The sequence below is a fragment of the Phocoena phocoena genome, chromosome 10, assembly GCF_963924675.1.
Source record: "Phocoena phocoena chromosome 10, mPhoPho1.1, whole genome shotgun sequence".
In the NCBI taxonomy this organism is placed as follows: Eukaryota; Metazoa; Chordata; class Mammalia; order Artiodactyla; family Phocoenidae; genus Phocoena; species Phocoena phocoena.
Window position 1 is genome coordinate 85,620,456 of NC_089228.1, and position 17,809 is coordinate 85,638,264.

General features: G+C 42.4%; 1 protein-coding gene across 3 annotated transcripts in view; it reads left to right on the forward strand.

Moving 5' to 3' along the window:
• Positions 1–12,231, forward strand: part of RIPOR2 (RHO family interacting cell polarization regulator 2) — a 208,684-nt gene extending 196,453 nt beyond the window's left edge. For all 3 annotated transcript variants that reach the window (XM_065886506.1, XM_065886507.1, XM_065886505.1), the window contains exons 18-22: positions 92–250; positions 2,972–3,174; positions 4,452–4,535; positions 7,872–7,962; positions 11,456–12,231. In XM_065886506.1, coding sequence (XP_065742578.1) covers positions 92–250; positions 2,972–3,174; positions 4,452–4,535; positions 7,872–7,962; positions 11,456–11,556 — 638 coding nt within the window. In that variant the 3' untranslated portion in view covers positions 11,557–12,231. The remainder of the gene's footprint in view (positions 1–91; positions 251–2,971; positions 3,175–4,451; positions 4,536–7,871; positions 7,963–11,455) is intronic.
• The last annotated feature ends 5,578 nt before the right edge of the window (positions 12,232–17,809 follow it).

Sequence of the window (17,809 nt, forward strand, 5' to 3'; positions counted from 1 at the left end):
TACCACAGTAGAAAGATGAATGAGTGAATGAATGAATGAATGATTGATCATGTTTCTTAAAAGCTGCTCCGTATCTTCCCCTTCCAAATAGTGTTTCGCACACTGGTGTCTCAGATCCTGGACCGGGCCGAGCCCCTGCTTACCTCCAGCCTCTCCTCCGAAGTCATCACTGTCTTCCAGTATTACAGTTACTTTACGAGCCATGGTGTGAGTGACCTAGAGAGTTATCTGAACCAGCTGGCCAAGCAAGGTGGGACACGTTCTTTGGTCACACTGTGTGGGGCTCAGTTTGGAATGATCCCTGGTCTTTCTAGTCATAGTTTTTAGTGGTGGTAATTTTTTTTCCCCAAGTCAACAGCTGGGCTAAGGTTCGCCTTTTAAATGACTTCTAGACCTTTCACATTAGTAAGCCCCTTGGCAACGAACCAGGGATTTGCTAAGCACATTCCAGTCATCCAGCAGGGGTGTGCCATTAACAGGAAGCTGGTAAATGATTTCAGACTTCTGTAATTTCTTTCCCGCATTAATGTATTTGCCACTTGTGGGATCAAGCCCGCAGGCAGTGCTATTTTATGTTGCCCTTTTTGGTGGCGCTTTCATAATACTAAGCAGAAGTGAGGTTCAGAAGAAGACCAGTGGGGTGACAGATTGGGAAGGGAAAGGAGGAGAAGATGAAAAACCACATCTAAGGCTTCATATCCAGGGATTGAAGAGAACAGGCAACCAACGCAGGGGTGCGGCAGTGAAGCTCCTTATTGCCTTCTCATGTGGCCCTTCGAACATAAGAAATAAAATCAGTGTCTGCAGTGAGTGAAAACCTCTTTGGGAGTGGAGCCAGGCAGTAAGGGGCTGGTTTCTGGTTCCCAGGTTTGTGATCTATTTCTCCACCCACGCTTGACAATGGGGCAATGGAGGGGGTGGGGAGGGGAGGGAGTGAGGTGTGTTCTTGGGAGTAGACAGGTTGGCACAGCGCTAGTGGCAGAAACACTTTTGACCCTGACCCAAACCCAGGCTCAGCCCTTCTCTTTCTAGAACGTTAAACCCTGCGGCACCATGTTCAGCACGGTGATTGGCGTCACAGGGAGAAGAAGAAAATCTTCCTCCACCCAGGGCCACTCCAGCCTGAGCACGGGAGTCTGTGCTTAGGTCCCACTCCCCAGCCCCGAATAGCCATGCTAGTCCAGAGTGCCAGAGAGGGCAAGCCTGGGCAGGAGACGCCTCTGATGGAAACTGAATAATATAGAAATTTACTCAGAAAATTGATTTTTTTTTTTTTTTTAGAAAATCGATTTAGATTGTGACAAATTTAGAATCAAGAAATGAAGAGCATAGGGCTTCCCTGGTGGCGCATTGGTTGAGAGTCCACCTGCCAATGCAGGGGACACGGGTTTGTGCCCCGGTCCAGGAAGATCCCACATGCCGCAGAGCGGCTGGGCCCGTGAGCCATGGCCGCTGAGCCTGTGCTTCCGGAACCTGTGCTCTGCGGCGGGAGGGGCCGCAGGGGTGAGAGGCCCCTGTACCACAAACAAACAAACAAACAAAAAAAGAAATGAAGAGCATAACAAAGTGAGACCCTGGGGTCCTAAAACCGTATCCCCTTCCTCCTGTTACACGGCCCTGGAGAATGACCATGGGAAGAACTCTAAGCCTTTACTTATCTTTTTTTCCCCTTTCTTTATACAAAGAAAAGCCGTTCATTATACAAAAAAAAAAAATTTTTAGAAAACATGGAGAAGTATGAAGGAAGAGATTCAAGTCACCTATTCTCCTATTTTTAAAATATAACGTGTTTTTCAGTTGATTGTACGCTGGTTTTAAATTTCAAAATTGTGATTACTCATTATAGAATATTATATCCTGGTTTTTTAATTTGACATTATATCCCATGTTATTAATTCTTTGAAACATTTTTTAGTTTTATAATATCCCTGCATTTAGATGCATACTAATATATTGGATTATTGTTGAATGTTTAGGTTGTTTTCTGTTACTTATTTAGCTGTTAAACATAATATTATCTGGAGACTTTTTACTAGAGTGTTTATTTATAAAACAGTGAAGTTACCAGAACAACCACAGCAGGAGAAATGGGAAATTAAAGCAAAAAAATATTAATCATTCACAAATTTGTTCATGTGTAGAGGATGTGGCTCTATCAATGGAATGTGAATTTTGTTATATTTTCCCATCTGCACGGACCAGATACACTCTTATCCTAATGCTTTTGTGGCTGATGGATGCCCATGCTGGATATCTAGTTAAGGATTAGAGTACATAGAGCATGGTCAATTTGTCCAAATGGAACTCAGAATCCTATTTTTTATCATATTGTCCCCATATTCCAACCAACTGGATTTTTCCATCAGGGTCCAGTTTCCTGAGTGCAGACAGAGAGAAGGCTGAGTAAGGGGTCACTCAGGGTCAGGGTTTTGCCAGGCAAGTATGACTGAAATACAGGGGGCTGGGGACTTCCCTGGTGGTCCAGTGGTTAAGACTTCACCTTCCAGTTGCAGGGGGTACGGGTTCGATCCCTGGTTGGGGAGCTGAGATCCCACATGCCTCACAGCCAAAAAACCAAAGCATAAAACAGAAGCAATATTGTAACAAATTCAATGAAGACTTTAAAAATAAAAAGACAGTAAAAAAAGATCACTGTAGAAACTGTTTACCTGTATTTTCTTCACTGTTATTTTTACATGTGACTGTTTAATTCATCTCTAAGTTATTATAGTAGCCATTATGAGGTAGAAATCCACTTTTACTTTTTTCTCATATGATTCATTTGCCTTGATATAGCTATTTGAATAATCTGTCCTTTTCTCACTAATTGGAAACATCACCTTTCTAATATGCTAATTTTCATATATCCTTGGGTCTGTTATTATGTACATCCTTGAGTCTTATTTATATTTTTAATGAACATGTTCCTTTACTGTCAGAAGGTGACCTCTGTTTTCTTCTCACTCTCCAGTTTCCATGGTTCAGACTCTGCAGTCACTGAGAGATGAAAAACTGCTACAGGTGATGAGTGACCTTGCACCCAGCAGCCTTCTGGCCCAGCAGGAAATACTCAGGACTCTGGCTCTGCTCTTAACTGGGGATGACAGTGGAGTTAGTGAAGCTGTGATGCTTTACTTGGCAGCAGCCTCCAGAAATGAGCATTTCAGGGAAAAGGTAGGGCATGAAATGATGGACATCGAGGCAGAAGCTTGTTTAACTTTATGCCATTTACTATTAATAGTTTGTCATCTTTTCCTTTATAAAAATAATTTTCTTTCACTTATTAATAATATATATTCTGTAACATGATTTAAACTACAAAAATATACTGAAAATAGTTAAGTACCTGTAGGCATCCCCCAGAGAAAACTGTTAATAACTTAGTGTACATTCCTTCAGCTTTTTTCTATTTTATCCATGCTAACATGGATAATTATTTTTTTCTTAAACGAGATCACACTATTCTGTCGTGCGACTGATTTTTTAAACGTAATATATCGTGGTTATTTTCTTTCCATGGCAGAACGTATCGATCTACTTCATTCTATTTGATGGATAAATGGCATCTCAGTATATGAATAACCCATTATTTTCTTATTCCGTATTGATGAGCATTTGTGTAGTTTCCAACTCTGAAAAATATTATGATGAACATACGTATGTATGTTCACGCACATGCATTTCTCATGAGTAGTTTGGGGTTAAGTCATCAAATTACTGGGTCAAACAGCTAGAATATTTTTAATTTGAAAAGCCATCACTCCTGATGCTAGGGAAGAGACAGTTTACCTCTCTTGGCTTTAATTCAACAGTCATCCAGGTATAATAGACACCTGCAATTCAAGCACATTGGGGCCCAGTACAAGCAAGGGCCTCGGTCCTCTGGGAGCCCTTTACAACTTGAACAGTCATTCTAAAAATCAATTCATGTCAACCTTCAGATCAGCTCAAGAAAATCAAACTTGGTCCTTCTTGTCCTTGGGGAGGTCGATGTTGAACTCTGAGAAGAGTTTGCTTAACTTTTCTGAGGCATTACATAAGCTAGCATGTGGTGACATGTACTCACAGGAAGATACTCCATTCTAATGCCATTCTGGCCCAAGAGCATGAACTTCATATTGTTCTTTCCTACAAAGTTCTGATCCTTTGGTAGAATTTGCTCAAAACTCTCTTCTATAGGCCGAATGCCATCACCCCCACTGAAAGAGCAAGACACGAGAGGCCATGTATTATGTGACTCCAGTCATAGAATAGAAGGCATGATGAATTGAGTAAAGAGACAGCTCTTTTAATAAACATGAATTTTAATGGATTTTTTTGTTGTTGTTCTGAAGGTAGTGCAAAATGTCTTGTTTTATCTGTAGCTTATCTCAGGGAGTAAAAATGATATATACACCTAAAACTACAAACAAATCGAAGTGTCTTCACAGCGTCCTTTCCTTCTTTTTCAGGCCCTGCTCTATTACTGTGAAGCCCTAACAAAGACTGACCTCTGGCTCCAGAAGGGAGCTTGCCTGGCCCTGAAAAGCCTGAAGGTAAGGTTCAGCCTCAGAGCCCCTGGCAGGTCAGCTTTGAGCTGACTTTGGCTTTGAGACTAAGCCAGGTGCATAGAACAGCTTTCTTGCTGTATTTGGAAGTACCTGCTTTAGCAGCATTTCTCCTCTCCTTTACACTGTATATTAGTTCGCGAGTCCTTTTTGTCTTTTTCTTTAACTGAAGTAGAGTTGATTTACAATGTTGTGTCAATCTCTGCTGTACAGCAAGGTGACTCAGTTTTATACACATAGACATCCTTTTTAAAATATTCTTTTCCATTATGGTTTATCCCAGGAGATTGGATATAGTTCCCTGGGCTATACAGTAGGACCTTGTTGTTTATCCATTCTAAATGTAATAGTTTGCATCTACCAACCCCAAATTTAGTACCTAAATGTAACTTAGTTTTGTTAAAGTCGATAACGTTTCAGAAAACAATTCCATTTCTCAATAGCCCACAGGAATCAGTTTGCCTGTTAGAAAAGTATCTTCCATCCCAAAAAAGAGATGACATGCTGATTTCATCAGTTTTTCTCGTGTACAAAAAAATAGCAGGGACAAATAAAATTGGCAAAGAAGTATTAAAATCCAGTGTGCCAATAAACTCCCAAATCCCTCCTGGAGAACTCTTTTTTACTAAGCGGCTCATCAATCTTAATTGTGTCAGAGGGAGGTGTAAATGAAAAAAGGGCTGAGAATTGCCAACATTAAAGAGCTTGCCTTTCAGTAGTCAAGATTTAATGTTTGACCGACCTTAATCACAAAATATAAGATTAATCATCCTTGAGAAAGAATGAAAAGGCCACACCTTAAAATTTGCTGAACTCTTGGGTTGGTGCAAGGACCTGCAGGCCTGATGGAACATGAAGGAAGGGATTAACACCTCAAAAGAAAAAGTTAATGACCTGTGAAGAAAAACAGCTCTGGGAAAATTTGCCTTCCTTGTTACTTGGTCAAAAAATTACCTTGAGGTGGCCAAACAAAGCACACAGTGGTTGCTGTGTATTTGGGTGCTCTCCTGATACACAGTGGCAGGTCGGTGATGATAGCTCTGATATAGAGTTAACATAAATTAAGACATGAGGATAAGTGATCTGCACCAGTTTTTGTGGATTTACATGCTGTGAAGCTTACCATAAAAGCTACAGTTTTAGGACTTCCCTGGTGGCCCAGTGGTTAAGAATCAGCCTGCCAATCCAGGGGACACGGGTTCGAGCCCTGGTCCGGGAGGATCCCACATGCCGCAGAGCAACTAAGCCTGTGCGCCACAACTACTGAGCCCACGTGCCACAACTACTGAGCCCACGCACTTAGAGCCCATGCACCTCAACAAGAGAAACCACCACAATGAGAAGCCCACGCACCTCAACGAAGAGCAGCCCCCACTCACCACAACCAGAGAAAGCCCGTGCATAGGAACAAAGACCCAACGCAGCCATAAATAAATAAATAATTTTTAAAAGCTACAGTTTTAAAGTCTAGCTTATCCAGAGTCTGGGAGCACCAATTCCTCTCCTTTACCTTTTTCTCCTAGAGGATAGGATCCTTTGTGCTGACTAAAAGACCTCTTTCTAAACCATCTGCAGCCCCGCAGCTCCTGAAAGGGGCTCCAAACAGTATGATGTGAAAAACAGTGCAGACTCAACCAATCAACTCTTGTTAACTTGTCAGGGAAAAAAATTTGTTTTAATTAATGATGGCAAACAGCTGACATTTTTCTTTCCTATTATCAAAATGAAAACAAGCTTGAGAGGTCAAGGTCCTCAAATCCAGTGGCCCTCCAATTTTAGGTTCCCCATCTGTCTTACTGGGCTAAAATAACCCATAGTCTACCCATGCAGCTACCATTTCATAAGCCTACCTTTCTTCCAGAAAAGAAAACTGTAATTTGTTACCCAATATCGACTCCTCAAAATGACAGGAAGAGCATTTTATTTCATAGCAGGCTCTCTTTCGGCTACCTGCCTTCAATACTGGTGTTTGTGTAGAGACACCTGCTGGGCCCTCTTCTCCCTTTATGAGTCGTCCCTGGGGAAACATCAACTCCTACGTTTTCCATCATCATCTCTATGCTAATAATTCCTCATATTTCCAGTCCAGGTCTTCCCTTCCCATCTCTGATCAGCTTGCTCTTAGGTATCTCCCCTAGGAAGTCACCTCAAACTCCACCCATCTCACCCCCACCTCTAGTCTCTGGTGTCTTAGTGGATTGTACAACCGTCTCTCAGTAGCTCAGGCCAGAAACCTAGGAGCCATCAGTGACCCTGCCCTTCCCCCCACTCTTTATCCTCACTCTATTCACCTGGATTCGAGCTACCTTCCCACTCGTCTCTGCCTCCCTGCAGTCCATCCTCTCCACTGCACTTAGAAAGCTCAGAATAAAAGACAACTCCTTCTTAAAACTCTTACATGGCTTTCCATGATCTTAGAATGATGTCCAAAATCTTTAATGTGGCTTATAAGCCTCCCATCGATTTGGACCCTGTAACAAGCTATTCCCCTTACCTAGAATGTATTTCCTTCTCCACACCCCCAAACACTACACATACACACACACACACATACACACACACACACACACACACACACACACACACACACACCCCTACCATGTGCCCAAACTTGACTAACTCCTCTAAGATATCACTTCCTCCAGGAAGACTTCCCTGATCAGACCAGGCTGCATTTCCCAGTCGTGTTCTGCCCTACCACCCTGACTCAGCCTATCATTCATCATAATAATTAGTTTACTTGTTTCACGGTCTGTCTTTCCACCAGACTGTAAAGTCCTGAGGGCCAGGACCATGTCATGTTCCTGGCTTGAGTCTCCCAGACCCTGTGAACTGCCTGGTTCACAGAGTGCTCAGTAAGTGTTTGTGGAATAAACAAATAGAAGAATTCCCATCCTTGATCTTTATTCCCCTCCTCTATTTTAGTATATAGACTAAAATTAGGAATTCTTACATTAGAGCTGTTTTGGAGGGAATGAGATACAGTAGAAAGAACTAAGAGAATTGGATTCTATTTTGGAAAAGCAGGCTGGTCACTTCACTTCTCTAGGTCTGGAGTCCCCTGTGAAATAGGAACTTAGCTGATCATCAGAGCTCCCACAAGTACAAATCCTGGGCTCCGACCCAGAAAGTTCTAATACAGTGTGTCTGGAGTGGCACCCAGGAATCTGTACTTTTACAAGAGCGCCCTAAGTCATCTTGATACTCAACTAGGTTTGGGAAGCCCTGGGTTTTTAAAGTCAGCTACCAGCTACGAAATGCTAAGTCTCATGTAATCCCACACATACATGTCAGAACACTATTTTAACTACTTTCTCCTTGTAGGCTACTGAAAGCATTAAAATGCTGGTGACATTGTGTCAGTCTGATACTGAAGAAATCAGAAATGTGGCCTCAGAAACTCTCTTATCTCTTGGTGAGTTGGGTTTTTTTTGTTGTTTTTTTTTTTACATGATTGTTTATTTCTGACACCCTCAAAGGGAATGGTAAGGAAAAGTTTCATGTACCTTGTTTTAGCGATTTTTCCCCTATAGGCTATCGGCTCACACTTACACACACACACACAGTATGACTGATCAATTTCCATCTCACCCCAGTTCCTCGTTCTAACTACCTGGATGTTGAGGGAGAAGGTTGCTCTCTGGAGCCTTTCTAGCTGGTTTCATAGTCTGGGCACTATTTGGAATCAAGAACATAGAAATCAAACTATCAAGCAGAGGTCAGAGTCAGGAAGCCAGGTTGGATTGCCAGGTTGGGGTTGGCACTACCTGGAGGACAGTGATGTGTTCCCCAGGATGCCATAACCCCCCACGTGCCACAGCCTCCCCCAGACTCTCAGGTTAACCTCTGATTGCCCTGCGGGCCTATTGCCCCTGAGCCCCGACACCAAAGAGAAGAGATGAAGTATTTATTTTTTTCTGGAATATCCAAATAACCCTTCTCCTTCACTTCACTCAAAGTATAAATACTATACCCCTCAAAGTCCTCGAATATAATCCGCTCAGTAATACTAGTAGGGAAAAAGCCGCTGCCCTAGTGTGACTCTAGTAGCAGCTTAAGGATGTAAGGAAGACTCTCGTGGCACTTATAGTCACCGTGGCGATCACACTCATTGTCTGGTGCTCTTTCTTAGGGTTTAATAAGGCTTCATTCTGCTACTGATATATCATGCAATGCATAGAAATCTTAGCCAATATATGTGTGTTTAAAGGATAAAACAGTTATTCCTCACGGCTTGCTTTAGGCATAGAAATGATTTAATTCCCTAAAAGCGTGCCCAGGGTATTATTAGTTTGAACTTCTTTTATCCTTTAGTGTTCTGAAATAACAATGAAGGAGTAGCCAGCAACGCTGCTCTTCCCACTGTAACCTGAGGAGGCTCGTCCCTGTAGATGATCCCGATCCACTTCAGCTGCACGGACAGCCGTATCTCCAGGGTTGGTCATCACACCTGCTTCACCTTAACTCGTTACAGATGTGCTCCCCAAAGCCCCCACAGCCCACCACACCACCGGTTCGTGATTCTCAACACTAGATGCCCACTGGAATCACCAGGGAACCTTTAAAATACCCCCGTACCTGGGCTCCACTTCTGAGGACTCTGCTCTTGTCGGTCTGAGCTGGGCCTTAGCCCTGGGATTATTAAAAGCCTCCCAGGTTGAGAACCTCTGAACTCAATGTTATGAATTTCCTTTGACCCTAAGACACAAATACTGGTGTATTTTTATCTCACACAGACGACTGAATTAATGTAGTGAAAATAGTATGTTTGATGGGAATTGGTAAAAGATACTCTAGGCCTGAGGGTTGTCACAGGGCATTCGAGGGGCTCCGAGCAGCCACTGTTTACCAACCAGTATGGAATTATTTCAGTATTTGAACCCAGAGCTGTCCAGTAGATCCCTCCGTGATGACGGGGCCGCTCTATATGCACTGTCCCAGACGGCAGGAAGTATTCACATGTGGCAGCTGAGCAGTTCAACATGGCTGTTATGACTGAGGAATTAGTTTAATTTTGAGTAGTTACCATTTAAATGTAAGCAGCCACCTGAGGCTGGTGGCCTCTCTATTGGACAGAGCAGTTTTCACCGCGCCTCTGGCCGTTCCAGTGCGTCCCGGCTGGACCTCAGTCTTGTTTGGAACCACACTACCTGACACCCCAAAGCTCGAGCTCTTTCTCCTCCAACACCCTGCCTACTTTACAGGGCTGTTAAACGGACTAGCAGAGGAGCCAACACAGATCCAAGCCCCTGAAAACTGAATCTTAGTAACAGCGAGATGCCCTGAAACCCCGGCCCGGGTTGTGTCACTGTAAAGAATATTGGGTAACACGTGCCAGGCACTGTTTTGAGGGATCTACATGGATTAGCTCATTTAATCCTCCTGAGACTCTATGAGGGACAGTTAATCCCAATTTACAGAGGGGCACAGTGAGGCATGCTAGGGTTGCATAACTCACCCACGACACCCAGGCCCGGTCAAGCACTGCAATGGAACCCTGACCCTCTAGGGCACCTGGATGCTGTAGGTTACTGGAGGAAGAACGGAAGACCTCTAAATTGGAATCTCCCTGTGAGCAAACTAGGAACTAGCCTGGTATTATTGGGTTTTTAAGTAGCATTCATTAGCCTAGGCATCCACAGGGGTGTGTGTGAGCGGGCAGGGAGTATGGTATAAATGTGCTTAATTTAAGGGCCCTCTGTCTCTCCTCCCACTACCATCAGCCGGAAAGGCATTGCTGTTCATGTTTTATATTCAGGGTTTTGCATAAATATTTTGTTTCAAATAAAGGGTTCTACTCCAAAGTAAGAAAAAGTTGGAAACCATTGAATCAGGGAAAAAATAACGTTTGCCTCAGAAAAGTCGAGGCATGCAGAAACAATCAACAAAAGAATCTAAAAATTGATGGCTTTTGCTTATAGACGAGTTCACTACAAAGTTCTTTTAAACACACGCAAATCTCTACTTTTGTATCTAATGTATTACTGAAAAAGTTAAATGTACTGAAAAAGAAAACAACCAAAAACAGACTTTTGGTTTATTGAAAGGCCTTTATATCCAATAAATTATACAAATATAGAGGCAATACATTATAAAATCCATGATTACACTCCTTTTCTAAAACCCACTAATATCAATATATTTCCAGCATTTCAAGGAATCTTTTCTTCTGTTTTTCTTCACAGTGAACTTCGGATTGAGCACAATTAATTATTTGCATCTTTGTCTCATTTGTATTAAATGTGTGAAAGCCTGTTTGTTTCTTATCACTAGTTATCTGTACTTCATTTTCCCATTTTCTAATCATTTTTTTCTTAAACAGGAAAAATGGAGTAAAATATTCAAATAATTTGCAAATACATGTTGGCTGTTCAAGATGGTACTACTGATAGAACCGGCCTAGTTGTTGGCTGGTAGACAGCATCACTACCTGTGTACAGGGCAAAGAATAATTTTTTAGCAGAAGTTTGAAAGCCTAAACTTGATTTTATGACAGATCATTTGGATGTACCAATATCTAATGTATAAAAGTGAAAGTTATGTAAAAGTTCAATGCACTGAAATCAAGGACTAGCCATACTGAAATCACTAATGCACTTAAAATATAATCCATATAATTTCTCAGGAATAAATCTATTATGTGAAGTTATTGACATCAAATGCCCATAGGACGTCTACTGTGTTTCACATTCTTTTAGTCTCTGGCATTAGCTCAAAAGTTCTTGGTTGTTCTAAACATTACCTAGAAAACAACATAATTAAGAATAGCCAAAGATGGCTTTTCCTTACCTAAAGTCAACCTAGCAAAATATAGCAACCCCTACCTAAACAACTGGTATTATTATTCTGAGTGATGAATAAAAAAGTTAAGTTCAAACTGGTATTCATTTTTGATGCTCTATATGCAGGAGAAGATGGGCGGCTGGCATATGAACAGTTGGACAAATTTCCTCGAGACTGTGTTAAAGTTGGAGGTCGTCATGCAAGTGAAGTTGCCACGGCCTTTTAATTACAAGTTAACTCTGCCTAACAGCTGTCTTAATAAATGGCCCTGTTAATCAAGGTGGTGCTGTGACTTAGCTCGAAGTTGTTGAGGTTGTCTGGAAATTTAACATGTTATGGGGGGAATTCAAAGTCCTCTTTCACAGTACTTACCTGCTTTTCCTTCAGCCAACGGAATGGCTATGTATCTTTCAGTAGATTACATGGTTGATTGCATCTGACAATACTTAGTAAAAGAGTCTGTCTTATCTAGTACGTATGGGATTTTAAAACAGCCGTCTTTATACGTTTTTGGAAGTACTTCTATAAGCTTGAAATAGTCACATGATACTTTGATAAATATCATATACCTTGCAGTTTTTCCTCTGTTCTGTTCTCAGGGTTGAGTGGCCCCCTTAGTTACCTAACTTTACCTTAAGTGCAAAGCAAAAAAAAAAAAGGTTTCTTCAAGTAAAAGTTTGCCTGCAGAACCTGCTAAAAGATCATATTGTAAGAGTTTATTTCTTTTTAATTTCATTTTTTCAAGCCTCCACTATTTCTCTTGTTTCTTTCATCTATCGTGAAAATTCCAAAGGCATGTTTCCATTATGGTAAAAAAGATGGGTAGATCACTAAAAACTACCTTATTAAGATTATACCCATACTCATTTTAAAGAAGATACTCAAAACTTAAGCTTTTTTTTTTTAAACAGGAGCCATTTTATAATAATACTTTTACAATAGAGGTATTTTGCTGCTAAGACAAGTCAAACCCAGAAGTTTTCAGACAGCTGCGATTAATTCAGAAAGTTATGATGCTCCTTGAAGTAGAAGAGCATAGAAGTTGGAGGAATCCGAATGGGGTGGAAGCAGAGGGTCATTAAGAGTGGTCTTTTCTTCTATACAAATTACCATAAGGTTAGGAAGAAGAATGCCCTGAATGATGGTTACTGCCCCCAGAGAAATCATTCATCACTGGATAGGATCCTTTGGCCAAATAGTTAAACCAACAGTTCCCATATTGCTTCCACATCAGGATAGCAAGTCCTTTAAATAAAGTACAAGTCCATTCGGTAGCTCTTATTAAATAACTTTTCTTCCTCTTAAGAGTATACAAGGTGGGATATGCCAAGATATCTAAATAATATGTGTGAGTGTAATTTGAACTGTGGAATATCAACTGTTCTCTGAATGTGCTTATATAAAATATCATTTAGATGTCATTTTAAATATTTACATTTTAGCAAGACCTTTAAAAACAACTCTTATTTCATTTTAAAGTGAAAATTGTTTGTCAGGCTTCCTGGCAAATAAGTTCTTTCAACTGTGAAGTTATAATGTATATATATATTTGTAAATTTATAAATATTATATATATGCATATATCTTTCATTTTAAAGGTACATTGTACAGTCTATAGTTAGTATGTATAGTCTACAGTCTCTGTTAAATGGTTGAAATGATTTTTATAGAAAGTCAAATCACAAATGTTACAGAGTTGTTTGCTTTGTTGTTTGGGGTTTTTTTTTTATTTTTTGAATATTGCATGAGTACTTCCATATCTTTTGTATGCACTTCTGCATTTTATTTTTGGTTGAAGGGGGTGCTTTTAGTTTTGTGGCATTTGTATTCGTCACTCTTTCAATCATGTAAGTTAAAATAAAAATTATTTTTGAATTACTAGTCTCATGTTCAGAGTCTGGTGTATTTTTTTCACATGCCCCTCTTGAGTTGGTATTTACACAACACACTACACCTCATTCTCAACTTGAGTTTATTCTTGAAATTCCTTTATCCATACATGAGGATGATATTTCCTTCTCAGATTTGTTGTAATGCTAACTGGAGAAAAGAGAGCTGCATTTCATCACATCCCTTCGTCTGGAACGTATTCCTGTGCCACCTCATTTTGTCTAAGTTGCTATTGGTATTTTTATGTCTGTGGTAGGTTAGTTACGTTTCTCGGCCTTAGAGAAGTGGCCTTCTGTAGGAGGCTCCTATGCGTCCCAGCAGTGCCCTCCTCTCTTGTCACCCAAGCTGTATGCTCTGGGGCTTCCCCCTAAGAGGGCTGCGTGGGTCCTTCTTTTGTGGCAGGCTGACTATGTGGGCCGTCTGGTAGGCTTGGTTGGCCCCTAGTCTGGTGGGTTGCCAGGCCCTGCCTTGTACAGATGCTGCTGGCTGCTGTTTAGTGGGGCCTGGTCACGAGGTAGCTGGTGGTGGAATCCTTGGGGGCCCTGAGGCCAGTGCGGGCTCACTGGTGGGTGGAGTCAGGGTCCCGAAGAGTCTGGGGCTGTTGCCCACCCACGGGCAGGTGAAGCCAGGTGCTAGTGTTAGTGATGGACTGCTGGCAGGCAGAGCCAGGTCCTGGAGTCCGGCTGCAGGGCCCAGGGATCCCAGAGCTGCTTTCAGATCGTTGGGGAGCTGGGGATGGCGGTTCCTGACACAGTTGGGTGTGGGGTCCAGGGTGTCCAGGAGGCTGCGTTGGCCTGCTAGTGGGCAGGATCAGGGCCCAGCTGGTCCCAGGGTAGGGTCTGGCCTGTGGGATGGTGGTTTCCTCGCTTCTGGTGTCTGCCCCCTGGTGGGTGAAGCTGCTCTGGAGGCGTAAGGCCGGCTTCCTGGAGGGAGGGGCCAGTGGCCGGCCACTGGTGGGTGGAGCTGGGTCTTGGCCCTCAGGTGGGCAGGGCCGTGTCTAGAGGTGTGTCCAGAGGCAGCTGTGGGCTCTAGTCTTCAGGCAGCCTGTCTGCTGATGGGCGGGGCTGTATCCCCGCCTCCCCCACCCCCTCCGCCAGGTCTTAATGAGCCAAGATGTCGGCCGGCGGGAGTGTTCGTGCCGCTGACTGTTTTCTGCCGTCTGCGTCTGTGTCCCCAGGGTGAGCTGCAGCTGCCCCACCCCGCCTCTCCAGGAGACTCTCCAAGACCAGCAGGTAGGTGTGGCCCAGGCTCCTACCAATTAACTGCTTTTGCCCTGGTCCCAGTGCGTGTGAGATTTTGTGGGCGCCCTTTAAGAGTGAAGCCTCTATTTCCCCTGTCCTGTGGGGCTCCTGCAATAAAGTCCCAATGGCTCTGGGGCCTCGTCTTCCCAGTGCTGGAACCCCGGGCTGGGGAGCCTGACATGAGGCTCAAAGCTCGCACCCCTGTGGGAGAACGTCTACAATGTATTTATTCTCCAGCTTGTGGGTCAGCCGTCTGTAGGGGGAGGGGGTATGGAATTTGATTATATCACAGCCCTCCCCTCCTACCCATTTAGTTGTGGTTCCTTCTTTAGGTCTCTAGTTGCAGATCTTTTCTGGTAGGTTCCAGTCTTTTGCATTGATGGTTGTTCTGCAGACAGTTGTGATTTTGGTGTGGTTGTGAGAGGAGGTGAGCTCAGGGTCTTTCTGCTCCCACGTTTTGGCCTCAGTGCATGTGTTTTATCACCCAAAGGTCTTAACTTTGTCTTCCCAACGCCAGCCTGCATAAACAGTTTCTTTAGGAGAGGTACCTTGTTGTAGAAATCTCGATAGACCTGTGCATGCCTTGCTAATGCCAAGGTACTGCTTCCATCACGGGTGGCTTTCCTTGCAGTAGTTACTGCAGGTGGCCATACATAGAGCCTGAGCCGTTTCCAAGCTAAGCTTTCCTGTTCTACTTTGTGATGATGCCTTGCAATGCCACCGTGACTGCAGCTCTGCAACCCCCCCCCATGTCCCAGAGCTGCGTTTCAGAGTTGTGGTATATATGAGCAGAGACTGTAAGCCCCCTGAGGCTAAATGAGTCTTTATTTGTATATGTTCCCAACCCAAACCCCCACCAGCATCATCACAGAGAAGCCCCTGACATTCAGCTCTGAGAGTATTTACCAAGTGATTCATTAAATACCAGTGATTGCTTAGTTACTGAGTCAGCAGTAAAAACAATTTCCCCTATATGGTTTGTTGCAGTACTGCTTAACTGAATTACCTTACTTACTTTATAAAACTGTAAAGTAAAATTGTAAACCAAGGTCAGCAGAAAACACCAGCACTTCTCACTATATCAGGAAAACAAATTAGTCAAATAGAAAAATAAATATTTTTATCCCTGAAATTTTTCTGGGGACATTATCTCTTATAAGACAAATATGATGGATTTTGAGAAAGTTCTAAGTACACTTTTTGCAGGGAACAACAGTTGTTTGCTAAAAACTAGTTCTCTAACTTCTCATTTATTCAACAAGTATTTGTTGCATACTTAACTATAAATGAGGTATGCATATGCCAGGGACTGTTCTTGGCAATGGAGCTATAGCGATGAAGAAACAAAAAAAAAAATGAGAGGACATAAAAATCCCTACCTTTGCGGGGCTCCTATCCTGGAAAGAGGAGACAATAAGACAGAGAAAAGGAAGGAATTCCCTGGTGGTCCAGTGGTTAGGACTCCGCACTTCAACTGCCGGGGGCCTAGGAACTAAGATCCCACAAGCTGTGCAGCATGGCCAAAAAAAAAGAGAAAAGTAATGTAATTGCCCAGTGTTGGCGTAGGAGATGTGATAGGGCAAAGATCACAAGTTTCAAAGAGAGTGTTCAGGGAAGGCCGAATAGAAAACTACATTTGAGGGCTCCCCTGGTGGCGCAGTGGTTGAGAGTCCGCCTGCCGAGGCAGGGGACACGGGTTCGTGTCCCGGTCCGGGAAGATCCCACATGCCGCGGTGTGGCTGGGCCCGTGAGCCGTGGCCGCTGAGCCTGCGTGTCTGGAGCCTGTGCTCCGCAACGGGAGAGGTCACAACAGTGAGAGGCCCGTGTACCGAAAAAAAAAAGAAAAAGAAAACTACGTTTGAGGATGGCCTGAGGAACTGATGGGATGAGTCAGTCATGTGGATATGTGGCTATCCCTGGGAAGAACATTCCAGGCAGAAGCAACAATAACCACAAAGACCTTAGAAAGGGACCATGCTTGATGTTTTAGATTTTCTAGTAGCCACTAGAAAAGAAGTAACAAGAACAGGGAAAGCTAATTCTAATAATATGTTCTATTTAACCTAATATATCCAAAATCTTTCAACTTGTAATCAATATAAAAATTATTAATAAGATATTTTACATTCTTCTTCTCATACGAAGTCTGTAAAATACAGTATATATTTTACACTTACGGCACATCTCAACTCAGACTAGTCACATTTCAGGTGCTCCATAGCTACATGTAGCTAGTGGGTACCACATTGGATAATGCAGGTCTATGTTTCCCCAGTTGTCCCAGTAATATCCTTTATAGCATACACACACATACACATGCTCACACACATGCATGCACACACATAGATCCAGGATCCAGCCATGCGTTACACGTTTAATTTAGTTGTCATGCCTCTTCAGGTTCTTTTCTTTATTAAATTTTTTTATTGATTTACAATGTGTTAGTTTCTGAATCGCAGCAAAGTGATTCATATATATATATTCTTTTAAAAATTCCTTTCCATTATGGTTTATTACAAGATATTGAGTATAGTTCCCTGTGCTATATAGTAGAACCGTGTTGTTTATCTATCTGATTTATAATAGTTTTTATTTGCTAATCCCAAACTCCTAATTTATCCCTCGCCCCACTTTCCCTTTTGATAACCATAAGTTTGTTTTCCATGTCTGTGAGCCTGCTTCTGTTTTGTAAATAAGTTCATTTGTATCATATTTTAAGGAAGGGTAAGCTGTGACAAAGCGAGAGAGTGGCATGGACATATGTACACTACCAAACGTAAAATAGATAGCTAGTGGGAAGCAGCCGCATAGCAAAGGGAGATAAACTCGGTGCTTTGTGACCACCTAGAGGGGTGGGATAGGGAGGGCGGGAGGAAGGGAGACCCAAGAGGGAAGAGATATAGGGACATATGTATATGTATAACTGATTCACTTTGTTATAAAGCAGAAACTAACACACCATTGTAAAGCAATTATACTCCAATAAAGATGTAAAAAAAATAGATTCCACATATAAGTGCTATCATATGATATTTTTCTTCCTCTGTCTGGCTTACTTTACTTAGTATGATAATCTCTTTGTCCATCCATGTTGCTGCAAATAGCATTATTTCATTCTTTTTTATGTCTGAGTAATATTCCATTGTATATATGCACCACATCTTCTTTATCCATTCATCTGTAGATGGACATTTAGGTTGCCTTCATGTCTTGGCTATTATAAATAGTGCTGCTATAAATATTGGGGTGCATGTATATTTTCAAATTAGAGTTTTCTCCAGATATATGCCCAGGATTGGGGTTGCTGGGTCATATGGTAACTCTCCTCTTCAGGTTCTTTTACTCTAG